The 22,924-nt window shown below is 29.6% G+C and overlaps 1 protein-coding gene across 2 annotated transcripts in view; it reads right to left on the bottom strand.

Annotated features, from left to right (window-relative positions):
- LOC116727172 (alpha-tectorin-like) overlaps positions 1-22,924 on the bottom strand; it is a 125,909-nt gene that overhangs the window by 83,836 nt on the left and 19,149 nt on the right. For both annotated transcript variants that reach the window (XM_032574409.1, XM_032574411.1), the window contains exons 67-138: positions 21,741-21,764; positions 21,491-21,514; positions 21,252-21,275; positions 21,013-21,036; positions 20,760-20,783; positions 20,508-20,531; positions 20,255-20,278; positions 19,984-20,007; positions 19,745-19,768; positions 19,495-19,518; positions 19,256-19,279; positions 19,003-19,026; positions 18,751-18,774; positions 18,498-18,521; positions 18,214-18,237; positions 17,973-17,996; positions 17,720-17,743; positions 17,467-17,490; positions 17,196-17,219; positions 16,957-16,980; positions 16,704-16,727; positions 16,420-16,443; positions 16,181-16,204; positions 15,928-15,951; positions 15,676-15,699; positions 15,423-15,446; positions 15,184-15,207; positions 14,943-14,966; positions 14,690-14,713; positions 14,407-14,430; positions 14,168-14,191; positions 13,915-13,938; positions 13,663-13,686; positions 13,410-13,433; positions 13,138-13,161; positions 12,899-12,922; positions 12,646-12,669; positions 12,363-12,386; positions 12,121-12,144; positions 11,871-11,894; positions 11,619-11,642; positions 11,366-11,389; positions 11,126-11,149; positions 10,881-10,904; positions 10,628-10,651; positions 10,376-10,399; positions 10,124-10,147; positions 9,840-9,863; positions 8,301-8,324; positions 8,051-8,074; positions 7,812-7,835; positions 7,570-7,593; positions 7,317-7,340; positions 7,065-7,088; positions 6,812-6,835; positions 6,540-6,563; positions 6,298-6,321; positions 6,045-6,068; positions 5,793-5,816; positions 5,540-5,563; positions 5,256-5,279; positions 3,076-3,099; positions 2,844-2,867; positions 2,595-2,618; positions 2,356-2,379; positions 2,098-2,121; positions 1,815-1,838; positions 1,538-1,561; positions 955-1,070; positions 552-830; positions 345-440; positions 63-228 (exon numbers count right to left, since the gene is read on the bottom strand). In XM_032574409.1, coding sequence (XP_032430300.1) covers positions 63-228; positions 345-440; positions 552-830; positions 955-1,070; positions 1,538-1,561; positions 1,815-1,838; positions 2,098-2,121; positions 2,356-2,379; positions 2,595-2,618; positions 2,844-2,867; positions 3,076-3,099; positions 5,256-5,279; positions 5,540-5,563; positions 5,793-5,816; positions 6,045-6,068; positions 6,298-6,321; positions 6,540-6,563; positions 6,812-6,835; positions 7,065-7,088; positions 7,317-7,340; positions 7,570-7,593; positions 7,812-7,835; positions 8,051-8,074; positions 8,301-8,324; positions 9,840-9,863; positions 10,124-10,147; positions 10,376-10,399; positions 10,628-10,651; positions 10,881-10,904; positions 11,126-11,149; positions 11,366-11,389; positions 11,619-11,642; positions 11,871-11,894; positions 12,121-12,144; positions 12,363-12,386; positions 12,646-12,669; positions 12,899-12,922; positions 13,138-13,161; positions 13,410-13,433; positions 13,663-13,686; positions 13,915-13,938; positions 14,168-14,191; positions 14,407-14,430; positions 14,690-14,713; positions 14,943-14,966; positions 15,184-15,207; positions 15,423-15,446; positions 15,676-15,699; positions 15,928-15,951; positions 16,181-16,204; positions 16,420-16,443; positions 16,704-16,727; positions 16,957-16,980; positions 17,196-17,219; positions 17,467-17,490; positions 17,720-17,743; positions 17,973-17,996; positions 18,214-18,237; positions 18,498-18,521; positions 18,751-18,774; positions 19,003-19,026; positions 19,256-19,279; positions 19,495-19,518; positions 19,745-19,768; positions 19,984-20,007; positions 20,255-20,278; positions 20,508-20,531; positions 20,760-20,783; positions 21,013-21,036; positions 21,252-21,275; positions 21,491-21,514; positions 21,741-21,764 — 2,289 coding nt within the window. The remainder of the gene's footprint in view (positions 1-62; positions 229-344; positions 441-551; positions 831-954; positions 1,071-1,537; positions 1,562-1,814; positions 1,839-2,097; positions 2,122-2,355; positions 2,380-2,594; positions 2,619-2,843; positions 2,868-3,075; positions 3,100-5,255; positions 5,280-5,539; positions 5,564-5,792; positions 5,817-6,044; positions 6,069-6,297; positions 6,322-6,539; positions 6,564-6,811; positions 6,836-7,064; positions 7,089-7,316; positions 7,341-7,569; positions 7,594-7,811; positions 7,836-8,050; positions 8,075-8,300; positions 8,325-9,839; positions 9,864-10,123; positions 10,148-10,375; positions 10,400-10,627; positions 10,652-10,880; positions 10,905-11,125; positions 11,150-11,365; positions 11,390-11,618; positions 11,643-11,870; positions 11,895-12,120; positions 12,145-12,362; positions 12,387-12,645; positions 12,670-12,898; positions 12,923-13,137; positions 13,162-13,409; positions 13,434-13,662; positions 13,687-13,914; positions 13,939-14,167; positions 14,192-14,406; positions 14,431-14,689; positions 14,714-14,942; positions 14,967-15,183; positions 15,208-15,422; positions 15,447-15,675; positions 15,700-15,927; positions 15,952-16,180; positions 16,205-16,419; positions 16,444-16,703; positions 16,728-16,956; positions 16,981-17,195; positions 17,220-17,466; positions 17,491-17,719; positions 17,744-17,972; positions 17,997-18,213; positions 18,238-18,497; positions 18,522-18,750; positions 18,775-19,002; positions 19,027-19,255; positions 19,280-19,494; positions 19,519-19,744; positions 19,769-19,983; positions 20,008-20,254; positions 20,279-20,507; positions 20,532-20,759; positions 20,784-21,012; positions 21,037-21,251; positions 21,276-21,490; positions 21,515-21,740; positions 21,765-22,924) is intronic.

Below are 22,924 nucleotides of genomic sequence, written 5' to 3'. Positions count from 1 at the left end.
TTATTTACATGATACATGTGCTCATTTTTATAAAGAAGTACCCTCAGTGACTGTTCTCCTACCATTAAAATTACAGACTAATGATCCATGATCGACACGGAAGGCCCAGCGACCGGGTACGTTGACATTACTGCCAACACTAAAAGTTGAGTTAGGTCCGGTTGCGTCACTAGAGAATGATCCAGGGATGGTGAAGTGGTGAGAGGAACTGATCGTATCGTATCCAGCCTGGAAATTGAATGTGCACAGGTAAATAAAATTTTATTTTTCTGAGAAATTTACATTTACCAAGACAAGGAAAATAAAACATATATTTATAGCAAGCATTTATTTGAATATCTAACCTGTACAGACATTGACGTGGAGGCTATTGAGCCATAATTCATCAGCACAAATGAATATTGGCCATTGGTAGTCAAGACTGCCTGAAAGGTTGTTTGCTGGGAAAAATACAAATATGTTTATTGAGAATGAATTTAAAGATTGAACAAGGTTTATTTTATTTGCACACTGCTTAAATTGGTACCAGTAGTCAAAAACAGATCACTTACTGTTCCAGTCATTGGAAAATAGGCAACTTCATACCATGTTGCTATGAAGACCCAGTTTGCCTGAAAGTTAAGAGCTGGGAAGTATCTATTGATGTCCTGTGTAACTTGCTGGAGAATAGAGCCGCTGGTGTACTGAATATAGTAGATATCACCATTTCCTCTGTTGTCTAAATCAGTCCAGAACGGAGCAATGACGTCTGTACTTCCATACATTGGAAAACGTTGAGGAGTATAACTATACCATGGTGCATCAAAGGTCAGATCTCCGTTGTGGTTCACCTGAGAAAAAGAGCTCTAAATTAGGTATGACTATTAATACACTTTTTGTAAATGTTTACATTTTGTCTTCATGATTATAATAAAAACGGAAGCGATTGGAAGTTCAAGTCGTCAAGTAACATACGTAAATCTGAGAGTAAGACTGCCCAAAATAGTTAAAGGATCGTAGGAGTGAAATTGCAGGTGAGCTTCCATCATCTGATCGATAGCTTATTGTTCCAGCAATTGGGTAGAGGGGTCCTAGAAAATACAAGAGATTAAATTACTCTTTTCTGGATAACATCATACTAAAAGCGTCAATTTATAGTTTCTAGACAGACAGGCTGAAAGACAGATGGATTAATCAATTTAAACTTTCAACTTACTCAGATTCTGAATTTTCTGACATTAAATTAGACGTGTTTAAGGTTTAGGACATTATTTTCATTGGTATGATAAACAGTTTTCCAATGTAATGTGCAGGTATACTTGTGCACATTAAGTTATTGTTATTAATATAATCAAACAAAACCTGCATATATAAAAACATATTTTACGCACATAGAGATATATACACACATTGACATATATTTAAATATACATATACACACAAGGACAAAATTGGTTGGTACCACTCGGTTAATGAAAGAAAAACCCACTTGAAAGTGGACAGAATTTTAATATGATAATTTCTTGAAAAAGAGCTTAGTCCTAAACTTTCAGCTCACCTTGACTTTGAGTTGTCATTCCAGCTATAAAAACACAAATATCATTTAATATTAATTTTATTGACATTAATTTGTCAATAATAAAATGTCAATAATAAAATGTCAATAATAAAAGACTGGTTTTGTATACCAGATTTAAACCACTGCATTCATTGGTATGATTAATATTTTTTCGATGTAATATATAGTTCTGATTTTTTACCATTATTCATTAATAATATTTTTGAAAATAAAAAATATCTTGGAAAAAGTGGATAAGTCTTAATTTTCAACTCACCTTGTTGTTGAGTTGTCATTCCAGCTATAAAAACAGAGAATCATTCCACCATTAAACACACAGATATTAATGAACGTTAATTTAACTAACATCGATAATAATTGACTTGTTTTTTGTGTAGCAAGGTTCAACCCATTCCTTATATTGGAATGACTAACTTGTTCCCAATGTAACATGAAGTTATGATTATTTACTGTTACTTATCTAATAATAAGAAAGAAAAAATAATAATAAGAATAATAATAGCGGGAAGTAAGTGGACAGGTACACATTTTCGCATCACCTTGATGTTGAGTTGTCACTCCAGCTATAAAAACACACAGATATCATTTAACATTAAATTAATATAATTTGTGTCAATATAAAATGACCTGTAATGAAGATTTAAACCACTACTGAAATGGCTATCATTTTAAAAATGTAATATGCAGTCATGATTATTTATCATTGTGTGTGTCATAAGAATAATGAAAATAATAATAATAATAATAATAATAATAATATCTTGAAGTGAGGAGATATGTTTAAACCATCAACTCACCTTGACTTTGATTTGTCACTCCAGCTATAAAACACAGAAACATCATCGATCATTAAATTAGTTAATGTCAATAATAAAAGACCTTTTTTTGTGTAGGAAGGTTTAAACCACTACATTCATTGGTATGAGTTACATTTTTCCATTGTAATATACAGTAATAAATATTTACCATTATCTATTAATAATAATTATAAAAATAGAATAAGTTATTGAAAGATGGGTCTAAATTTTCATCTCACCTTGACGCTGAGTTGATACTCCAGCTATAAAAACACACAGATATCATTGTACATTAAATTGACTCATTTCAGTAATAAAAAAGCTTGTTTCTTGTGTAGCAAGGTTTAAACCACTGCTTTCATTGGAATAACTGACATGTTTTAAATAGGATTTTAAAGTTATGATTATTTACCACTATATGTGTAATAATAATAATGAAAATATAATAATTTCTTGCATAAGATGATATGTCTAAACCTTCAATTCACCTTGACTTTGATTTGACACTCCAGCTATAAAACACAGATACATCATTGAACATTAATTTATGATTATTCGTGTCAATAAAAAAAGACCCGTGTAAAAGAGCCATTCCACTACTGGAATGGCTAACATTTTCAAATATGGTATGCAGTTGTGATTATTATGCCATAATAATAATGAAAAACGAATAATAGTTATATTTTGAAGAAAGAGGGTAGATATAAACCATCAGCTCACCTTGACTTTGAGATGTCACTCCAGCTATAAAACACAGAGACATCATTGATCATTAAATTAGTTAATGTCAATAATAAAAGACCATTTTTTTTGTGTAGGAAGGTTCAAACAGTGTTTTTCAACACTAGTGTGCCGTGAAAATTATCCAATATCACCTAATTGGTTTAAAAAAAAAATTTTTTGAAAACGAATTAATTATCTGCAAATAATATGCCATTTTTGAGTGTCTGTGCTTTATTAGTCACTAGCGGCGTAATCATGTAATTTCCCTATCACTAGATGGCAGTAGGTACATAGCATTGAACGTTAAAACAAGAGAATAGACCTTTTTCACGACAACCGGAAGCTGCATCTGAAAGGGCTGCGGCACTTCCTGTTTTGGTGACCGTAGTTCAAGTACTCTGAAAAATGTCTCTCCTCCTCCGGTCCTTTTCATCATCCTTACTTAATTCGCCAGCACTTTCTTTCGCTGATGCGGAGGAAATTCGCCCACCAACAAATGTGTGAAAGGAAACAAGTTCTTCCACGAAGAATATATCCACAGCTATCAAGGTAAGAAAAGACGTAGCTTAGCGAGCTAACAGCTAGCTACAAGATATGAACTACACAAACATCGTAATGAAGCCTAAATTAGTTTGCTAAATTACGTGGAATATTGGAGATAGACATATTTTAAACTTTTCAATTATATTTTGACATTCTGAAATGTATTTGCCAGTACAGTTTGTGAAAACAGCATGCTAGAACTTAGTTATGAGATACTAGATGACGCTTGATGTTGAAATTATGCTTTACTTCTGCAGCCTGTAGTGTCAGATATTGTCGAGGGACAGGAAGTTATCAGAGCTCGATGCTTCAGATCCATGAAGAAAAATGAGGAACCGCACAAGCTGCAGGTTTGGAACAGTCAGAAAGCCGGTTGGCTCTTGTTCGTTAGTTCGAGTTCCTGTTCATATTTGACAGCTGAAGAACTTTCACGTATGACTTCTGGACTCAGAGCTTATTCTAACATCTTCCTGTTCAGAGGTTACTATTTGTTTTCTGTTTCTGTTGCAACATAGTCTGTGTTTTTTTTTTTCTGCTGTTGTTGAAGCTTACCTTCAAACTAGAATCTATTACTTGTTTAAAGCTAAACATGCTATATGCATTGATGTATATATGTGTTGCTAAAACACTTGTCTATTTTAGATATCACTGGGTGTTGGAAAAGAAAAGGCTGAATTATTGGATTATTCATGTAGCTGTGCAGCTGGTAAAGGTTTTTGCAATCATCTAGTTGCACTTCTTTACCAAACTGCACACTAATCCCAACTCCAGCTGCCAACTGTTGCTCCTGCACAAGTGATTTACAAAGAACACAGGTCAGAAAAAAAGAGTGGAACACTTTGTCCTATGGTATGTGATATTCTACCATATACTAAATATACCACATACACTAAATTACATATACTGTCATACGTATGATCTTAAAATAACAGTACTATAGTTATGTACACAATTTATTCCTCCTTTGATTGTGTCACTCAGCCATTTAGGTTCCTTTCCAACTTGTATTTTATAAGTGCCATATAAACTGTGTTGTAATCTCAATATTACTTGTGTCAAATATAATTTCTCTCATTATTTGTTTGGAAAATATCTTTTTTGTAGACAGTGAAAAAAATACAGGCTCAACTGCTATCAATTAGTTTTATTTGCAAGTTGGGTAAAAATCTAAACTGTGGCAAATCAGTCCCAATATGTCCTAACAAATTGCTCACCCATCCCTTTATTTGTTCTTTAGTTTGACATCTTTCTGTGTATTTCTTGTAAGGGGAAACATCCTGGACCTGTCAGCGACGTGGTGGAGCGGAAGCCCAAAACTATGGGGAAAAGATATCTGCACTCCACACTTTACAGAGCTTACACAGGTATAACTTTCGGTTTATTTTTTGTACCTATGTTTCCTGTGTCAAAACCTATTATTATTATTGTGATTTTGTCACTGATGTTGGTAGGACCACTTAAAAATCCCAACATTCTGGCATCAAGAGAAAAACTACGCCAGCTGCAGTCCCAACCATTTATACTAACATTTTCAAATATAGTATTCAGTTGTGATTATTATGCCATAATAATAATGAAAAATGAATAATAATTATATTTTGCAGAAAGAGGGTAGATATAAACCATCAGCTCACCTTGACTTTGAGATGTCACTCCAGCTATAAAACACAGAGACATCATCGATCATTAAATTAGTTAATGATTTAACTAGTACTAGTAATTATTACTAGTAATTATTACTAGTACTAGTAATAATTAGTACATTTTTTGTGTAGGAAAGTTTAAACCACTACATTCATTGGTATGAGTTACATTTTTCCATTGTAATATGCAGTAATAAATATTTACCATTATCTATTAATAATAATTATAAAAATAGAATAAGTTATTGAAAGATGGGTCTAAATTTTCTGCTCACCTTGACGCTGAGTTGAGATTCCAGCTATGAAAACACACAGATATCATTAAACATTAAATTGACTTTAATGTTAATACCGAATAAAAATGACTTATTTCTTGTAGCAAGGCTTAAGCCTCTACTTTCATTGGAATGGCAAACATTTTTCAAATAAAATATGAAGTTATGTTTATCTACCATTACATATGTAATAATAATAATGAAAATATAATAAATTTTTGAAAAAGATGATATGTCTAAACCTTCATCTCACCTTGACTTTGAGTTGACACTCCAGCTATAAAACACACAGATATCATTGAACATTAAATTAACCAATGTAAATAATAACAGACTTGTTTCTTGTGTAGGAAGGTTTAAACCACTACATTCATTGGGATGAGTTACATTTTTCCATTGTAGTATACAGTAATAATTATTTACTGTTATTTATTTAATAATAAGAATGAAAAATAATGATAAAAATAGCAGACAGTAAGCAAATAGGTCTAAATTTTCTGCTCACCTTGACGCTGAGTTGAGATTCCAGCTATGAAAACACAGATATATCATTGAACATTAAATTAAGTTAATGTTAATATCAATTAAAAATGACTTTTTTTGTGTAGCAAGGTTTAAACCACTGCTTTCATTGGAATAACTGACATGATATGAATAGAATTTTAAAGTTATGATTATTTACCATTATATGTGCAATAATAATAATGAAAATATAATAATTTCTTGAAAAAGATGATATGTCTAAACCTTCATCTCACCTTGACTTTGAGTTGACACTCCAGCTATAAAAACACACAGAAACATCATTTAACATTAATTTATGATAATTCGTGTCAATTAAATATGACCTGTTTTCTGTTAAGAAGATTTAAACCACTGCTGGAATGGCTAACATTTTCAAATATAGTATTCAGTTGTGATTATTATGCCATAATAATAATGAAAAATGAATAATAACTATATTTTGCAGAAAGAAGGTAGATATAAACCATCAGCTCACCTTGACTTTGAGATGTCACTCCAGCTATAAAACACAGAGACATCATCGATCATTAAATTAGTTAATGATTTAACTAGTACTAGTAATTATTACTAGTACTAGTAATAATTAGTACTTTTTTTGTGTAGGAAGGTTTAAACCACTACATTCATTGGTATGAGTTACATTTTTCCATTGTAATATGCAGCAAAAAAATATTTACCATTTTCTATTAATAATAATTATAAAAATAGAATAAGTTATTGAAAGATGGGTCTAAATTTTCTGCTCACCTTGACGCTGAGTTGAGATTCCAGCTATGAAAACACACAGATATCATTAAACATTAAATTGACTTTAATGTTAATACCGAATAAAAATGACTTATTTCTTGTAGCAAGGCTTAAGCCTCTACTTTCATTGGAATGGCAAACATTTTTCAAATAAAATATGAAGTTATGTTTATCTACCATTACATATGTAATAATAATAATGAAAATATAATAAATTTTTGAAAAAGATGATATGTCTAAGCCTTCATCTCACCTTGACTTTGAGTTGACACTCCAGCTATAAAACACACAGATATCATTGAACATTAAATTAACCAATGTAAATAATAACAGACTTGTTTCTTGTGTAGGAAGGTTTAAACCACTACATTCATTGGGATGAGTTAAATTTTTCCATTGTAGTATACAGTAATAATTATTTACTGTTATTTATTTAATAATAAGAATGAAAAATAATGATAAAAATAGCAGACAGTAAGCAAATAGGTCTAAATTTTCTGCTCACCTTGACGCTGAGTTGAGATTCCAGCTATGAAAACACAGATATATCATTGAACATTAAATGAAGTTAATGTTAATATCAATTAAAAATGACTTTTTTTGTGTAGCAAGGTTTAAACCACTGCTTTCATTGGAATAACTGACATGTTATGAATAGAATTTTAAAGTTATGATTATTTACCATTATATGTGCAATAATAATAATGAAAATATAATAATTTCTTGAAAAAGATGATATGTCTAAACCTTCATCTCACCTTGACTTTGAGTTGACACTCCAGCTATAAAAACACACAGAAACATCATTAAACATTAATTTATGATAATTCGTGTCAATTAAATATGACCTGTTTTCTGTTAAGAAGATTTAAACCACTGCTGGAATGGCTAACATTTTCAAATATAGTATTCAGTTGTGATTATTCTGCCATAATAATAATGAAAAATGAATAATAATTATATTTTGCAGAAAGAAGGTAGATATAAACCATCAGCTCACCTTGACTTTGAGATGTCACTCCAGCTATAAAACACAGAAACATCATTGATCATTAAATTATTTAATGTCTATAATAAAAGACCTTTTTTTGTGTAGGAGGGTTTAAACCACTACATTCATTGGTATGAATTACATTTTTCCATTGTAATATGCAGGTATAATTATTTACCATTATCTATTAATAATAATTATAAAATTAGAATAAGTTATTGAAAGATGGGTCTAAATTTTCTGCTCACCTTGACGCTGAGTTGAGATTCCAGCTATGAAAACACACAGATATCATTAAACATTAAATTGACTTTAATGTTAATACCAAATAAAAATGACTTATTTCGTGTAGCAAGTCTTAAACCTCTACTTTCATTGGAATGACTGACATTTTTCAAATAAGATTTGAAGTTATGATTATCTACCATTACATATGTAATAATAATAATGAAAATATAATAATTTCTTGAAAAAGATATGTCTAAACCTTCATCTCACCTTGACTTTGAGTTGACACTCCAGCTATAAAAACACACAGAAACATCATTTAACATTAATTTATGATAATTCGTGTCAATTAAATATGACCTGTTTTCTGTTAAGAAGATTTAAACCACTGCTGGAATGGCTAACATTTTCAAATATAGTATTCAGTTGTGATTATTATGCCATAATAATAATGAAAAATGAATAATAATTATTAGGCCTGTCATGATAGCAAATTTTGCTGAGCGATTAATTGTCTCAAAAAATTATTGCGATAAACGATAATATTGTCTGAAGATCTTTTTACACTGATTTAATGGAAATGACGTAATAATGCATGTGATTTCCTGCCAAAGATAGATACACTTTATTTTCAAAAGAACACTTAACACTGGAACTGATAAACAAAATAAACAAAACAACCAAAAACAAAATGGATTCTCAGTCTCCATTAACAAAAAATGTACTTGATAAAAACTAAACAACATAAAGCCAAAGTGGAAATAAATACTGCATTCAACCAAAAGAGTGCAGATTATGAAGTCTGTATACTATGTTGCCCTTCAGTAATAATTAGATTTAAATAGAGAAGACGGGCACATCGACTACCTGATGCAATAATTCACACTACATGATTTTTTGCTCCTATTTTTCCCCTTACAACAATCTTAGAAAGTTGGTCTTTCTAAGATTGTGTGGTGTGTTACGGTAGATCGTCGTTGCCGCTCCGATCTAAATCAGGGATTTTCCCCACTGGGAGCTTAACGCAGCCTGTTGAATGTGACAGGCAGCCAATCAGAAAGCGCGGATTCTCCTCCGTGTTCTCTGAGGGGAAATTACGTCGGGGAATCCCAAACAGCTGACACGGCGCAACCCGAAGTCCAGCGGACATTGGAGATATGTGGAAACAACATTAATGTTTATTCAACATGCAAAGAATATAGAAATGACAAGGGGAGGAGTTGGAGCGAAATTGCTACCGCAGTTGATAAACCCGGTAACTTTTCAGCTGTTCTTCGTTAACGTGACGTAAATAGGTTATAATGATTTTCATTCGGTCAGGACTTTACGCTGACACTAGCCACATGCATTGCAGGTAGATTGTAGTAAAGGATTGATTAATGCCCGGTTTTAAAATTAGTTCACTGGACTTGTAGCCATTATTTTGTGCCCACTGTTGGACACCACACGGCAGGACCGAATCCGATCGAACCGTTATACCTAGGATTTCTGTCGGCTAATGTGTGGGTCTGTCAGGTTTTGAAAATGGGCCGACAATCGGCCGACAGCTCTAAGATCGTGCAGTGTGCGCTGGGCTTTACACTAAGGAAATGAGGAAGGGGGAGTCAGTGGAGAGCACCGGAGTTGAGCCTTTTTTTATTCGGTGTCATCAACAGAAAGAGAAAAAGGGCGGAAGAGACGATAATGCCGATAATTGAAATGACGTCGATAGTTTTAATTTATCGTACGATTAATCGATTTATCGTTTATCGCGACAGGCCTAATAATTATATTTTGCAGAAAGAAGGTAGATATAAACCATCAGCTCACCTTGACTTTGAGATGTCACTCCAGCTATAAAACACAGAGACATCATCGATCATTAAATTAGTTAATGATTTAACTAGTACTAGTAATTATTACTAGTAATTATTACTAGTACTAGTAATAATTAGTACATTTTTTGTGTAGGAAGGTTTAAACCACTACATTCATTGGTATGAATTACATTTTTCCATTGTAATATGCAGTAATAAATATTTACCATTATCTATTAATAATAATTATAAAAGTAGAATAAGTTATTGAAAGATGGGTCTAAATTTTCTGCTCACCTTGACGCTGAGTTGAGATTCCAGCTATGAAAACACACAGATATCATTAAACATTAATTGACTTTAATGTTAATACCAAATAAAAATGACTTATTTCTTGTAGCAAGGCTTAAACCTCTACTTTCATTGGAATGGCAAACATTTTTCAAATAAGATTTGAAGTTATGATTATCTACCATTACATATGTAATAATAATAATGAAAATATAATAAATTTTTGAAAAAGATGATATGTCTAAACCTTCATCTCACCTTGACTTTGAGTTGACACTCCAGCTATAAAACACACAGATATCATTGAACATTAAATTAACCAATGTAAATAATAACAGACTTGTTTCTTGTGTAGGAAGGTTTAAACCACTACATTCATTGGGATGAGTTAAATTTTTCCATTGTAGTATACAGTAATAATTATTTACTGTTATTTATTTAATAATAAGAATGAAAAATAATGATAAAAATAGCAGACAGTAAGCAAATAGGTCTAAATTTTCTGCTCACCTTGACGCTGAGTTGAGATTCCAGCTATGAAAACACAGATATATCATTGAACATTAAATTAAGTTAATGTTAATATCAATTAAAAATGACTTATTTTGTGTAGCAAGGTTTAAACCACTGCTTTCATTGGAATAACTGACATGATATGAATAGAATTTTAAAGTTATGATTATTTACCATTATATGTGCAATAATAATAATGAAAATATAATAATTTCTTGAAAAAGATGATATGTCTAAACCTTAATCTCACCTTGACTTTGAGTTGACACTCCAGCTATAAAAACACACAGAAACATCATTAAACATTAATTTATGATAATTCGTGTCAATTAAATATGACCTGTTTTCTGTTAAGAAAATTTAAACCACTACTGGAATGGCTAACATTTTCAAATATAGTATTCAGTTGTGATTATTATGCCATAATAATAATAATGAAAAATGAATAATAATTATATTTTGCAGAAAGAAGGTAGATATAAACCATCAACTCACCTTGACTTTGAGATGTCACTCCAGCTATAAAACACAGAGACATCATTGATCATTAAATTAGTTAATGTCAATAATAAAAGACCTTTTTTTGTGTAGGAAAGTTTAAACCACTACATTCATTGGTATGAGTTACATTTTTCCATTGTAATATGCAGCAAAAAAATATTTACCATTTTCTATTAATAATAATTATAAAAATAGAATAAGTTATTGAAAGATGGGTCTAAATTTTCTGCTCACCTTGACGCTGAGTTGAGATTCCAGCTATAAAAACACACAGATATCATTAAACATTAAATTGACTTTAATGTTAATACCGAATAAAAATGACTTATTTCTTGTAGCAAGGCTTAAGCCTCTACTTTCATTGGAATGGCAAACATTTTTCAAATAAAATATGAAGTTATGTTTATCTACCATTACATATGTAATAATAATAATGAAAATATAATAAATTTTTGAAAAAGATGATATGTCTAAGCCTTCATCTCACCTTGACTTTGAGTTGACACTCCAGCTATAAAACACACAGATATCATTGAACATTAAATTAACCAATGTAAATAATAACAGACTTGTTTCTTGTGTAGGAAGGTTTAAACCACTACATTCATTGGGATGAGTTACATTTTTCCATTGTAGTATACAGTAATAATTATTTACTGTTATTTATTTAATAATAAGAATGAAAAATAATGATAAAAATAGCAGACAGTAAGCAAATAGGTCTAAATTTTCTGCTCACCTTGACGCTGAGTTGAGATTCCAGCTATGAAAACACAGATATATCATTGAACATTAAAATAAGTTAATGTTAATATCAATTAAAAATGACTTTTTTTGTGTAGCAAGGTTTAAACCACTGCTTTCATTGGAATAACTGACATGTTATGAATAGAATTTTAAAGTTATGATTATTTACCATTATATGTGCAATAATAATGATGAAAATATAATAATTTCTTGAAAAAGATATGTCTAAACCTTCATCTCACCTTGACTTTGAGTTGACACTCCAGCTATAAAAACACACAGAAACATCATTTAACATTAATTCATGATAATTCGTGTCAATTAAATATGACCTGTTTTCTGTTAAGAAGATTTAAACCACTGCTGGAATGGCTAACATTTTCAAATATGGTATTCAGTTGTGATTATTCTGCCATAATAATAATGAAAAATGAATAATAATTATATTTTGCAGAAAGAGGGTAGATATAAACCATCAACTCACCTTGACCTTGAGATGTCACTCCAGCTATAAAACACAGAGACATCATCGATCATTAAATTAGTTAATGATTTTACTAGTACTAGTGATTATTACTAGTACTAGTAATAATTAGTACATTTTTTGTGTAGGAAGGTTTAAACCACTACATTCATTGGGATGAGTTACATTTTTCCATTGTAGTATACAGTAATAATTATTTACTGTTATTTATTTAATAATAAGAATGAAAAATAATGATAAAAATAGCAGACAGTAAGCAAATAGGTCTAAATTTTCTGCTCACCTTGACGCTGAGTTGAGATTCCAGCTATGAAAACACAGATATATCATTGAACATTAAATTAAGTTAATGTTAATATCAATTAAAAATGACTTATTTTGTGTAGCAAGGTTTAAACCACTGCTTTCATTGGAATAACTGACATGTTATGAATAGAATTTTAAAGTTATGATTATTTACCATTATATGTGCAATAATAATAATGAAAATATAATAATTTCTTGAAAAAGATGATATGTCTAAACCTTAATCTCACCTTGACTTTGAGTTGACACTCCAGCTATAAAACACAGAAACATCATTAAACATTAATTTATGATAATTCGTGTCAATTAAATATGACCTGTTTTCTGTTAAGAAGATTTAAACCACTGCTGGAATGGCTAACATTTTCAAATATGGTATTCAGTTGTGATTATTCTGCCATAATAATTATGAAAAATGAATAATAATTATAATTTGCAGAAAGAAGGTAGATATAAACCATCAACTCACCTTGACCTTGAGATGTCACTCCAGCTATAAAACACAGAGACATCATCGATCATTAAATTAGTTAATGATTTAACTAGTACTAGTAATTATTACTAGTACTAGTAATAATTAGTACTTTTTTTGTGTAGGAAGGTTTAAACCACTACATTCATTGGTATGAGTTACATTTTTCCATTGTAATATGCAGCAAAAAAATATTTACCATTTTCTATTAATAATAATTATAAAAATAGAATAAGTTATTGAAAGATGGGTCTAAATTTTCTGCTCACCTTGACGCTGAGTTGAGATTCCAGCTATGAAAACACACAGATATCATTAAACATTAAATTGACTTTAATGTTAATACCGAATAAAAATGACTTATTTCTTGTAGCAAGGCTTAAGCCTCTACTTTCATTGGAATGGCAAACATTTTTCAAATAAAATATGACGTTATGTTTATCTACCATTACATATGTAATAATAATAATGAAAATATAATAAATTTTTGAAAAAGATGATATGTCTAAGCCTTCATCTCACCTTGACTTTGAGTTGACACTCCAGCTATAAAACACACAGATATCATTGAACATTAAATTAACCAATGTAAATAATAACAGACTTGTTTCTTGTGTAGGAAGGTTTAAACCACTACATTCATTGGGATGAGTTACATTTTTCCATTGTAGTATACAGTAATAATTATTTACTGTTATTTATTTAATAATAAGAATGAAAAATAATGATAAAAATAGCAGACAGTAAGCAAATAGGTCTAAATTTTCTGCTCACCTTGACGCTGAGTTGAGATTCCAGCTATGAAAACACAGATATATCATTGAACATTAAATTAAGTTAATGTTAATATCAATTAAAAATGACTTTTTTTGTGTAGCAAGGTTTAAACCACTGCTTTCATTGGAATAACTGACATGTTATGAATAGAATTTTAAAGTTATGATTATTTACCATTATATGTGCAATAATAATAATGAAAATATAATAATTTCTTGAAAAAGATGATATGTCTAAACCTTCATCTCACCTTGACTTTGAGTTGACACTCCAGCTATAAAACACAGAAACATCATTAAACATTAATTTATGATAATTCGTGTCAATTAAATATGACCTGTTTTCTGTTAAGAAGATTTAAACCACTGCTGGAATGGCTAACATTTTCAAATATGGTATTCAGTTGTGATTATTCTGCCATAATAATAATGAAAAATGAATAATAATTATATTTTGCAGAAAGAGGGTAGATATAAACCATCAACTCACCTTGACCTTGAGATGTCACTCCAGCTATAAAACACAGAGACATCATCGATCATTAAATTAGTTAATGATTTTACTAGTACTAGTGATTATTACTAGTACTAGTAATAATTAGTACATTTTTTGTGTAGGAAGGTTTAAACCACTACATTCATTGGGATGAGTTACATTTTTCCATTGTAGTATACAGTAATAATTATTTACTGTTATTTATTTAATAATAAGAATGAAAAATAATGATAAAATTAGCAGACAGTAAGCAAATAGGTCTAAATTTTCTGCTCACCTTGACGCTGAGTTGAGATTCCAGCTATGAAAACACAGATATATCATTGAACATTAAATTAAGTTAATGTTAATATCAATTAAAAATGACTTTTTTTGTGTAGCAAGGTTTAAACCACTGCTTTCATTGGAATAACTGACATGTTATGAATAGAATTTTAAAGTTATGATTATTTACCATTATATGTGCAATAATAATAATGAAAATATAATAATTTCTTGAAAAAGATGATATGTCTAAACCTTAATCTCACCTTGACTTTGAGTTGACACTCCAGCTATAAAAACACACAGAAACATCATTAAACATTAATTTATGATAATTCGTGTCAATTAAATATGACCTGTTTTCTGTTAAGAAAATTTAAACCACTACTGGAATGGCTAACATTTTCAAATATAGTATTCAGTTGTGATTATTATGCCATAATAATAATGAAAAATGAATAATAATTATATTTGGAGAAAGAGGGTAGATATAAACCATCAGCTCACCTTGACTTTGAGATGTCACTCCAGCTATAAAACACAGAGACATCATCGATCATTAAATTATTTAATGTCAATAATAAAAGACCTTTTTTTGTGTAGGAAGGTTTAAACCACTACATTCATTGGGATGAATTACATTTTTCCATTGTAATATGCAGTAATAATTATTTACCATTATCTATTAATAATAATTATAAAAATAGAATAAGTTATTGAAAGATGGGTCTAAATTTTCTGCTCACCTTGACGCTGAGTTGAGATTCCAGCTATGAAAACACACAGATATCATTAAACATTAAATTGACTTTTATGTTAATACCAAATAAAAATGACTTATTTCTTGTAGCTAAGCTTAAGCCTCTACCTTCATTGGAATGGCAAACATTTTTCAAATAAAATATGAAGTTATGATTATCTACCATTACATATGTAATAATAATAATGAAAATATAATAAATTTTTGAAAAAGATGATATGTCTAAACCTTCAGCTCACCTTGACTTTGAGTTGACACTCCAGCTATAAAACACACAGATATCATTGAACATTAAATTAACCAATGTAAATAATAACAGACTTGTTTCTTGTGTAGGAAGGTTTAAACCACTACATTCATTGGGATGAGTTACATTTTTCCATTGTAGTATACAGTAATAATTATTTACTGTTATTTATTTAATAATAAGAATGAAAAATAATGATAAAAATAGCAGACAGTAAGCAAATAGGTCTAAATTTTCTGCTCACCTTGACGCTGAGTTGAGATTCCAGCTATGAAAACACAGATATATCATTGAACATTAAATTAAGTTAATGTTAATATCAATTAAAAATGACTTTTTTTGTGTAGCAAGGTTTAAACCACTGCTTTCATTGGAATAACTGACATGATATGAATAGAATTTTAAAGTTATGATTATTTACCATTATATGTGCAATAATAATAATGAAAATATAATAATTTCTTGAAAAAGATGATATGTCTAAACCTTCATCTCACCTTGACTTTGAGTTGACACTCCGGCTATAAAACACAGAAACATCATTAAACATTAATTTATGATAATTCGTGTCAATTAAATATGACCTGTTTTCTGTTAAGAAGATTTAAACCACTACTGGAATGGCTAACATTTTCAAATATAGTATTCAGTTGTGATTATTATGCCATAATAATAATGAAAAATGAATAATAATTATATTTTGCAGAAAGAGGGTAGATATAAACCATCAGCTCACCTTGACTTTGAGATGTCACTCCAGCTATAAAACACAGAGACATCATTGATCATTAAATTAGTTAATGATTTAACTAGTACTAGTAATTATTACTAGTAATTATTACTAGTACTAGTAATAATTAGTACATTTTTTGTGTAGGAAAGTTTAAACCACTACATTCATTGGGATGAATTACATTTTTCCATTGTAATATGCAGTAATAAATATTTACCATTATCTATTAATAATAATTATAAAATTAGAATAAGTTATTGAAAGATGGGTCTAAATTTTCTGCTCACCTTGACGCTGAGTTGAGATTCCAGCTATGAAAACACACAGATATCATTAAACATTAAATTGACTTTAATGTTAATACCAAATAAAAATGACTTATTTCTTGTAGCAAGGCTTAAACCTCTACTTTCATTGGAATGGCAAACATTTTTCAAATAAGATTTGAAGTTATGATTATCTACCATTACATATGTAATAATAATAATGAAAATATAATAATTTCTTGAAAAAGATGATATGTCTAAACCTTCATCTCACCTTGACTTTGAGTTGACACTCCAGCTATAAAACACAGAAACATCATTAAACATTAATTTATGATAATTCGTGTCAATTAAATATGACCTGTTTTCTGTTAAGAAGATTTAAACCACTGCTGGAATGGCTAACATTTTCAAATATGGTATTCAGTTGTGATTATTCTGCCATAATAATAATGAAAAATGAATAATAATTATATTTTGCAGAAAGAGGGTAGATATAAACCATCAACTCACCTTGACCTTGAGATGTCACTCCAGCTATAAAACACAGAGACATCATCGATCATTAAATTAGTTAATGATTTTACTAGTACTAGTGATTATTACTAGTACTAGTAATAATTAGTACATTTTTTGTGTAGGAAAGTTTAAACCACTACATTCATTGGGATGAATTACATTTTTCCATTGTAATATGCAGTAATAAATATTTACCATTATCTATTAATAATAATTATAAAAATAGAATAAGTTATTGAAAGATGGGTCTAAATTTTCTGCTCACCTTGACTTTGAGTTGACACTCCAGCTATGAAAACACACAGATATCATTAAACATTAAATTAACCAATGTAAATAATAACAGACTTGTTTCTTGTGTAGGAAGGTTTAAACCACTACATTCATTGGAATGAGTTACATTTTTCCATTGTAGTATACAGTAATAATTATTTACTGTTATTTATTTAATAATGAGAATGAAAAATAATGATAAAAATAGCAGACAGTAAGCAAATAGGTCTAAATTTTCTGCTCACCTTGACGCTGAGTTGAGATTCCAGCTATGAAAACACAGATATATCATTGAACATTAAATTAAGTTAATGTTAATATCAATTAAAAATGACTTATTTTGTGTAGCAAGGTTTAAACCACTGCTTTCATTGGAATAACTGACATGTTATGAATAGAATTTTAAAGTTATGATTATTTACCATTATATGTGCAATAATAATAATGAAAATATAATAATTTCTTGAAAAAGATGATATGTCTAAACCTTCATCTCACCTTGACTTTGAGTTGACACTCCAGCTATAAAACACACAGAAACATCATTAAACATTAATTTATGATAATTCGTGTCAATTAAATATGACCTGTTTTCTGTTAAGAAGATTTAAACCACTGCTGGAATGGCTAACATTTTCAAATATGGTATTCAGTTGTGATTATTCTGCCATAATAATTATGAAAAATGAATAATAATTATAATTTGCAGAAAGAAGGTAGATATAAACCATCAACTCACCTTGACCTTGAGATGTCACTCCAGCTATAAAACACAGAGACATCATCGATCATTAAATTAGTTAATGATTTAACTAGTACTGGTAATTATTACTAGTAATTATTACTAGTACTAGTAATAATTAGTACATTTTTTGTGTAGGAAAGTTTAAACCACTACATTCATTGGGATGAATTACATTTTTCCATTGTAATATGCAGTAATAAATATTTACCATTATCTATTAATAATAATTATAAAAATAGAATAAGTTATTGAAAGATGGGTCTAAATTTTCTGCTCACCTTGACGCTGAGTTGAGATTCCAGCTATGAAAACACACAGATATCATTAAACATTAAATTGACTTTAATGTTAATACCGAATAAAAATGACTTATTTCTTGTAGCAAGGCTTAAGCCTCTACTTTCATTGGAATGGCAAACATTTTTCAAATAAGATTTGAAGTTATGATTATCTACCATTACATATGTAATAATAATAATGAAAATATAATAAATTTTTGAAAAAGATGATATGTCTAAACCTTCATCTCACCTTGACTTTGAGTTGACACTCCAGCTATAAAACACACAGATATCATTGAACATTAAATTAACCAATGTAAATAATAACAGACTTGTTTCTTGTGTAGGAAGGTTTAAACCACTACATTCATTGGGATGAGTTACATTTTTCCATTGTAGTATACAGTAATAATTATTTACTGTTATTTATTTAATAATAAGAATGAAAAATAATGATAAAAATAGCAGACAGTAAGCAAATAGGTCTAAATTTTCTGCTCACCTTGACGCTGAGTTGAGATTCCAGCTATGAAAACACAGATATATCATTGAACATTAAATTAAGTTAATGTTAATATCAATTAAAAATGACTTTTTTTGTGTAGCAAGGTTTAAACCACTGCTTTCATTGGAATAACTGACATGATATGAATAGAATTTTAAAGTTATGATTATTTACCATTATATGTGCAATAATAATAATGAAAATATAATAATTTCTTGAAAAAGATGATATGTCTAAACCTTCAGCTCACCTTGACTTTGAGATGTCACTCCAGCTATAAAACACAGAGACATCATCGATCATTAAATTATTTAATGTCAATAATAAAAGACCTTTTTTTGTGTAGGAGGGTTTAAACCACTACATTCATTGGTATGAATTACATTTTTCCATTGTAATATGCAGGTATAATTATTTACCATTATCTATTAATAATAATTATAAAATTAGAATAAGTTATTGAAAGATGGGTCTAAATTTTCTGCTCACCTTGACGCTGAGTTGAGATTCCAGCTATGAAAACACACAGATATCATTAAACATTAAATTGACTTTAATGTTAATACCAAATAAAAATGACTTATTTCTTGTAGCAAGGCTTAAGCCTCTACTTTCATTGGAATGGCTAACATTTTTCAAATAAGATTTGAAGTTATGATTATCTACCATTACATATGTAATAATAATAATGAAAATATAATAAATTTTTGAAAAAGATATGTCTAAACCTTCATCTCACCTTGACTTTGAGTTGACACTCCGGCTATAAAACACAGAAACATCATTAAATATTAATTTATGATAATTCGTGTCAATTAAATATGACCTGTTTTCTGTTAAGAAGATTTAAACCACTGCTGGAATGGCTAACATTTTCAAATATGGTATTCAGATGTGATTATTCTGCCATAATAATAATGAAAAATGAATAATAATTATATTTTGCAGAAAGAGAGTAGATATAAACCATCAACTCACCTTGACCTTGAGATGTCACTCCAGCTATAAAACACAGAGACATCATCGATCATTAAATTAGTTAATGATTTAACTAGTACTAGTAATTATTACTAGTACTAGTAATAATTAGTACTTTTTTTGTGTAGGAAGGTTTAAACCACTACATTCATTGGTATGAGTTACATTTTTCCATTGTAATATGCAGCAAAAAAAATTTACCATTTTCTATTAATAATAATTATAAAAATAGAATAAGTTATTGAAAGATGGATCTAAATTTTCTGCTCACCTTGACGCTGAGTTGAGATTCCAGCTATGAAAACACACAGATATCATTAAACATTAAATTGACTTTAATGTTAATACCAAATAAAAATGACTTATTTCTTGTAGCAAGGCTTAAGCCTCTACTTTCATTGGAATGGCAAACATTTTTCAAATAAAATATGAAGTTATGTTTATCTACCATTACATATGTAATAATAATAATGAAAATATAATAAATTTTTGAAAAAGATGATATGTCTAAACGTTCATCTCACCTTGACTTTGAGTTGACACTCCAGCTATAAAACACACAGATATCATTGAACATTAAATTAACCAATGTAAATAATAACAGACTTGTTTCTTGTGTAGGAAGGTTTAAACCACTACATTCATTGGGATGAGTTACATTTTTCCATTGTAGTATACAGTAATAATTATTTACTGTTATTTATTTAATAATAAGAATGAAAAATAATGATAAAAATAGCAGACAGTAAGCAAATAGGTCTAAATTTTCTGCTCACCTTGACGCTGAGTTGAGATTCCAGCTATGAAAACACAGATATATCATTGAACATTAAATTAAGTTAATGTTAATATCAATTAAAAATGACTTTTTTTGTGTAGCAAGGTTTAAACCACTGCTTTCATTGGAATAACTGACATGTTATGAATAGAATTTTAAAGTTATGATTATTTACCATTATATGTGCAATAATAATAATGAAAATATAATAATTTCTTGAAAAAGATGATATGTCTAAACCTTCATCTCACCTTGACTTTGAGTTGACACTCCAGCTATAAAACACAGAAACATCATTTAACATTAATTTATGATAATTCGTGTCAATTAAATATGACCTGTTTTCTGTTAAGAAGATTTAAACCACTGCTGGAATGGCTAACATTTTCAAATATAGTATTCAGTTGTGATTATTATGCCATAATAATAATGAAAAATGAATAATAATTATATTTTGCAGAAAGAAGGTAGATATAAACCATCAGCTCACCTTGACTTTGAGATGTCACTCCAGCTATTAAACACAGAAACATCATCGATCATTAAATTATTTAATGTCTATAATAAAAGACCTTTTTTTGTGTAGGAGGGTTTAAACCACTACATTCATTGGTATGAATTACATTTTTCCATTGTAATATGCAGGTATAATTATTTACCATTATCTATTAATAATAATTATAAAATTAGAATAAGTTATTGAAAGATGGGTCTAAATTTTCTGCTCACCTTGACGCTGAGTTGAGATTCCAGCTATGAAAACACACAGATATCATTAAACATTAAATTGACTTTAATGTTAATACCAAATAAAAATGACTTATTTCGTGTAGCAAGTCTTAAACCTCTACTTTCATTGGAATGACTGACATTTTTCAAATAAGATTTGAAGTTATGATTATCTACCATTACATATGTAATAATAATAATGAAAATATAATAATTTCTTGAAAAAGAAATGTCTAAACCTTCATCTCACCTTGACTTTGAGTTGACACTCCAGCTATAAAAACACACAGAAACATCATTTAACATTAATTTATGATAATTCGTGTCAATTAAATATGACCTGTTTTCTGTTAAGAAGATTTAAACCACTGCTGGAATGGCTAACATTTTCAAATATAGTATTCAGTTGTGATTATTATGCCATAATAATAATGAAAAATGAATAATAATTATTAGGCCTGTCACGATAGCAAATTTTGCTGAGCGATTAATTGTCTCAAAAAATTATTGCGATAAACGATAATATTGTCTGAAGATCTTTTTACACTGATTTAATGGAAATGACGTAATAATGCATGTGATTTCCTGCCAAAGATAGATACACTTTATTTTCAAAAGAACACTTAACACTGGAACTGATAAACAAAATAAACAAAACAACCAAAAACAAAATGGATTCTCAGTCTCCATTAACAAAAAATGTACTTGATAAAAACTAAACAACATAAAGCCAAAGTGGAAATAAATACTGCATTCAACCAAAAGAGTGCAGATTATGAAGTCTGTATACTATGTTGCCCTTCAGTAATAATTAGATTTAAATAGAGAAGACGGGCACATCGACTACCTGATGCAATAATTCACACTACATGATTTTTTGCTCCTATTTTTCCCCTTACAACAATCTTAGAAAGTTGGTCTTTCTAAGATTGTGTGGTGTGTTACGGTAGATCGTCGTTGCCGCTCCGATCTAAATCAGGGATTTTCCCCACTGGGAGCTTAACGCAGCCTGTTGAATGTGACAGGCAGCCAATCAGAAAGCGCGGATTCTCCTCCGTGTTCTCTGAGGGGAAATTACGTCGGGGAATCCCAAACAGCTGACACGGAGCAACCCGAAGTCCAGCGGAGATGATATGTGGAAACAACATTAATGTTTATTCAACATGCAAAGAATATAGAAATGACAAGGGGAGGAGTTGGAGCGAAATTGCTACCGCAGTTGATAAACCCGGTAACTTTTCAGCTGTTCTTCGTTAACGTGACATAAATAGGTTATAATGATTTTCATTCAGTCAGGACTTTACGCTGACACTAGCCACATGCATTGCAGGTAGATTGTAGTAAAGGATTGATTAATGCCCGGTTTTAAAATTAGTTCACTGGACTTGTAGCCATTATTTTGTGCCCATTGTTGGACACCACACGGCAGGACCG

Source organism: Xiphophorus hellerii, chromosome 10 (assembly GCF_003331165.1).
Source record: "Xiphophorus hellerii strain 12219 chromosome 10, Xiphophorus_hellerii-4.1, whole genome shotgun sequence".
Taxonomy (NCBI): domain Eukaryota; kingdom Metazoa; phylum Chordata; class Actinopteri; order Cyprinodontiformes; family Poeciliidae; genus Xiphophorus; species Xiphophorus hellerii.
Note: the sequence above shows the minus strand (reverse complement) of the source record. Positions and strands in the feature narration are given on the sequence as shown.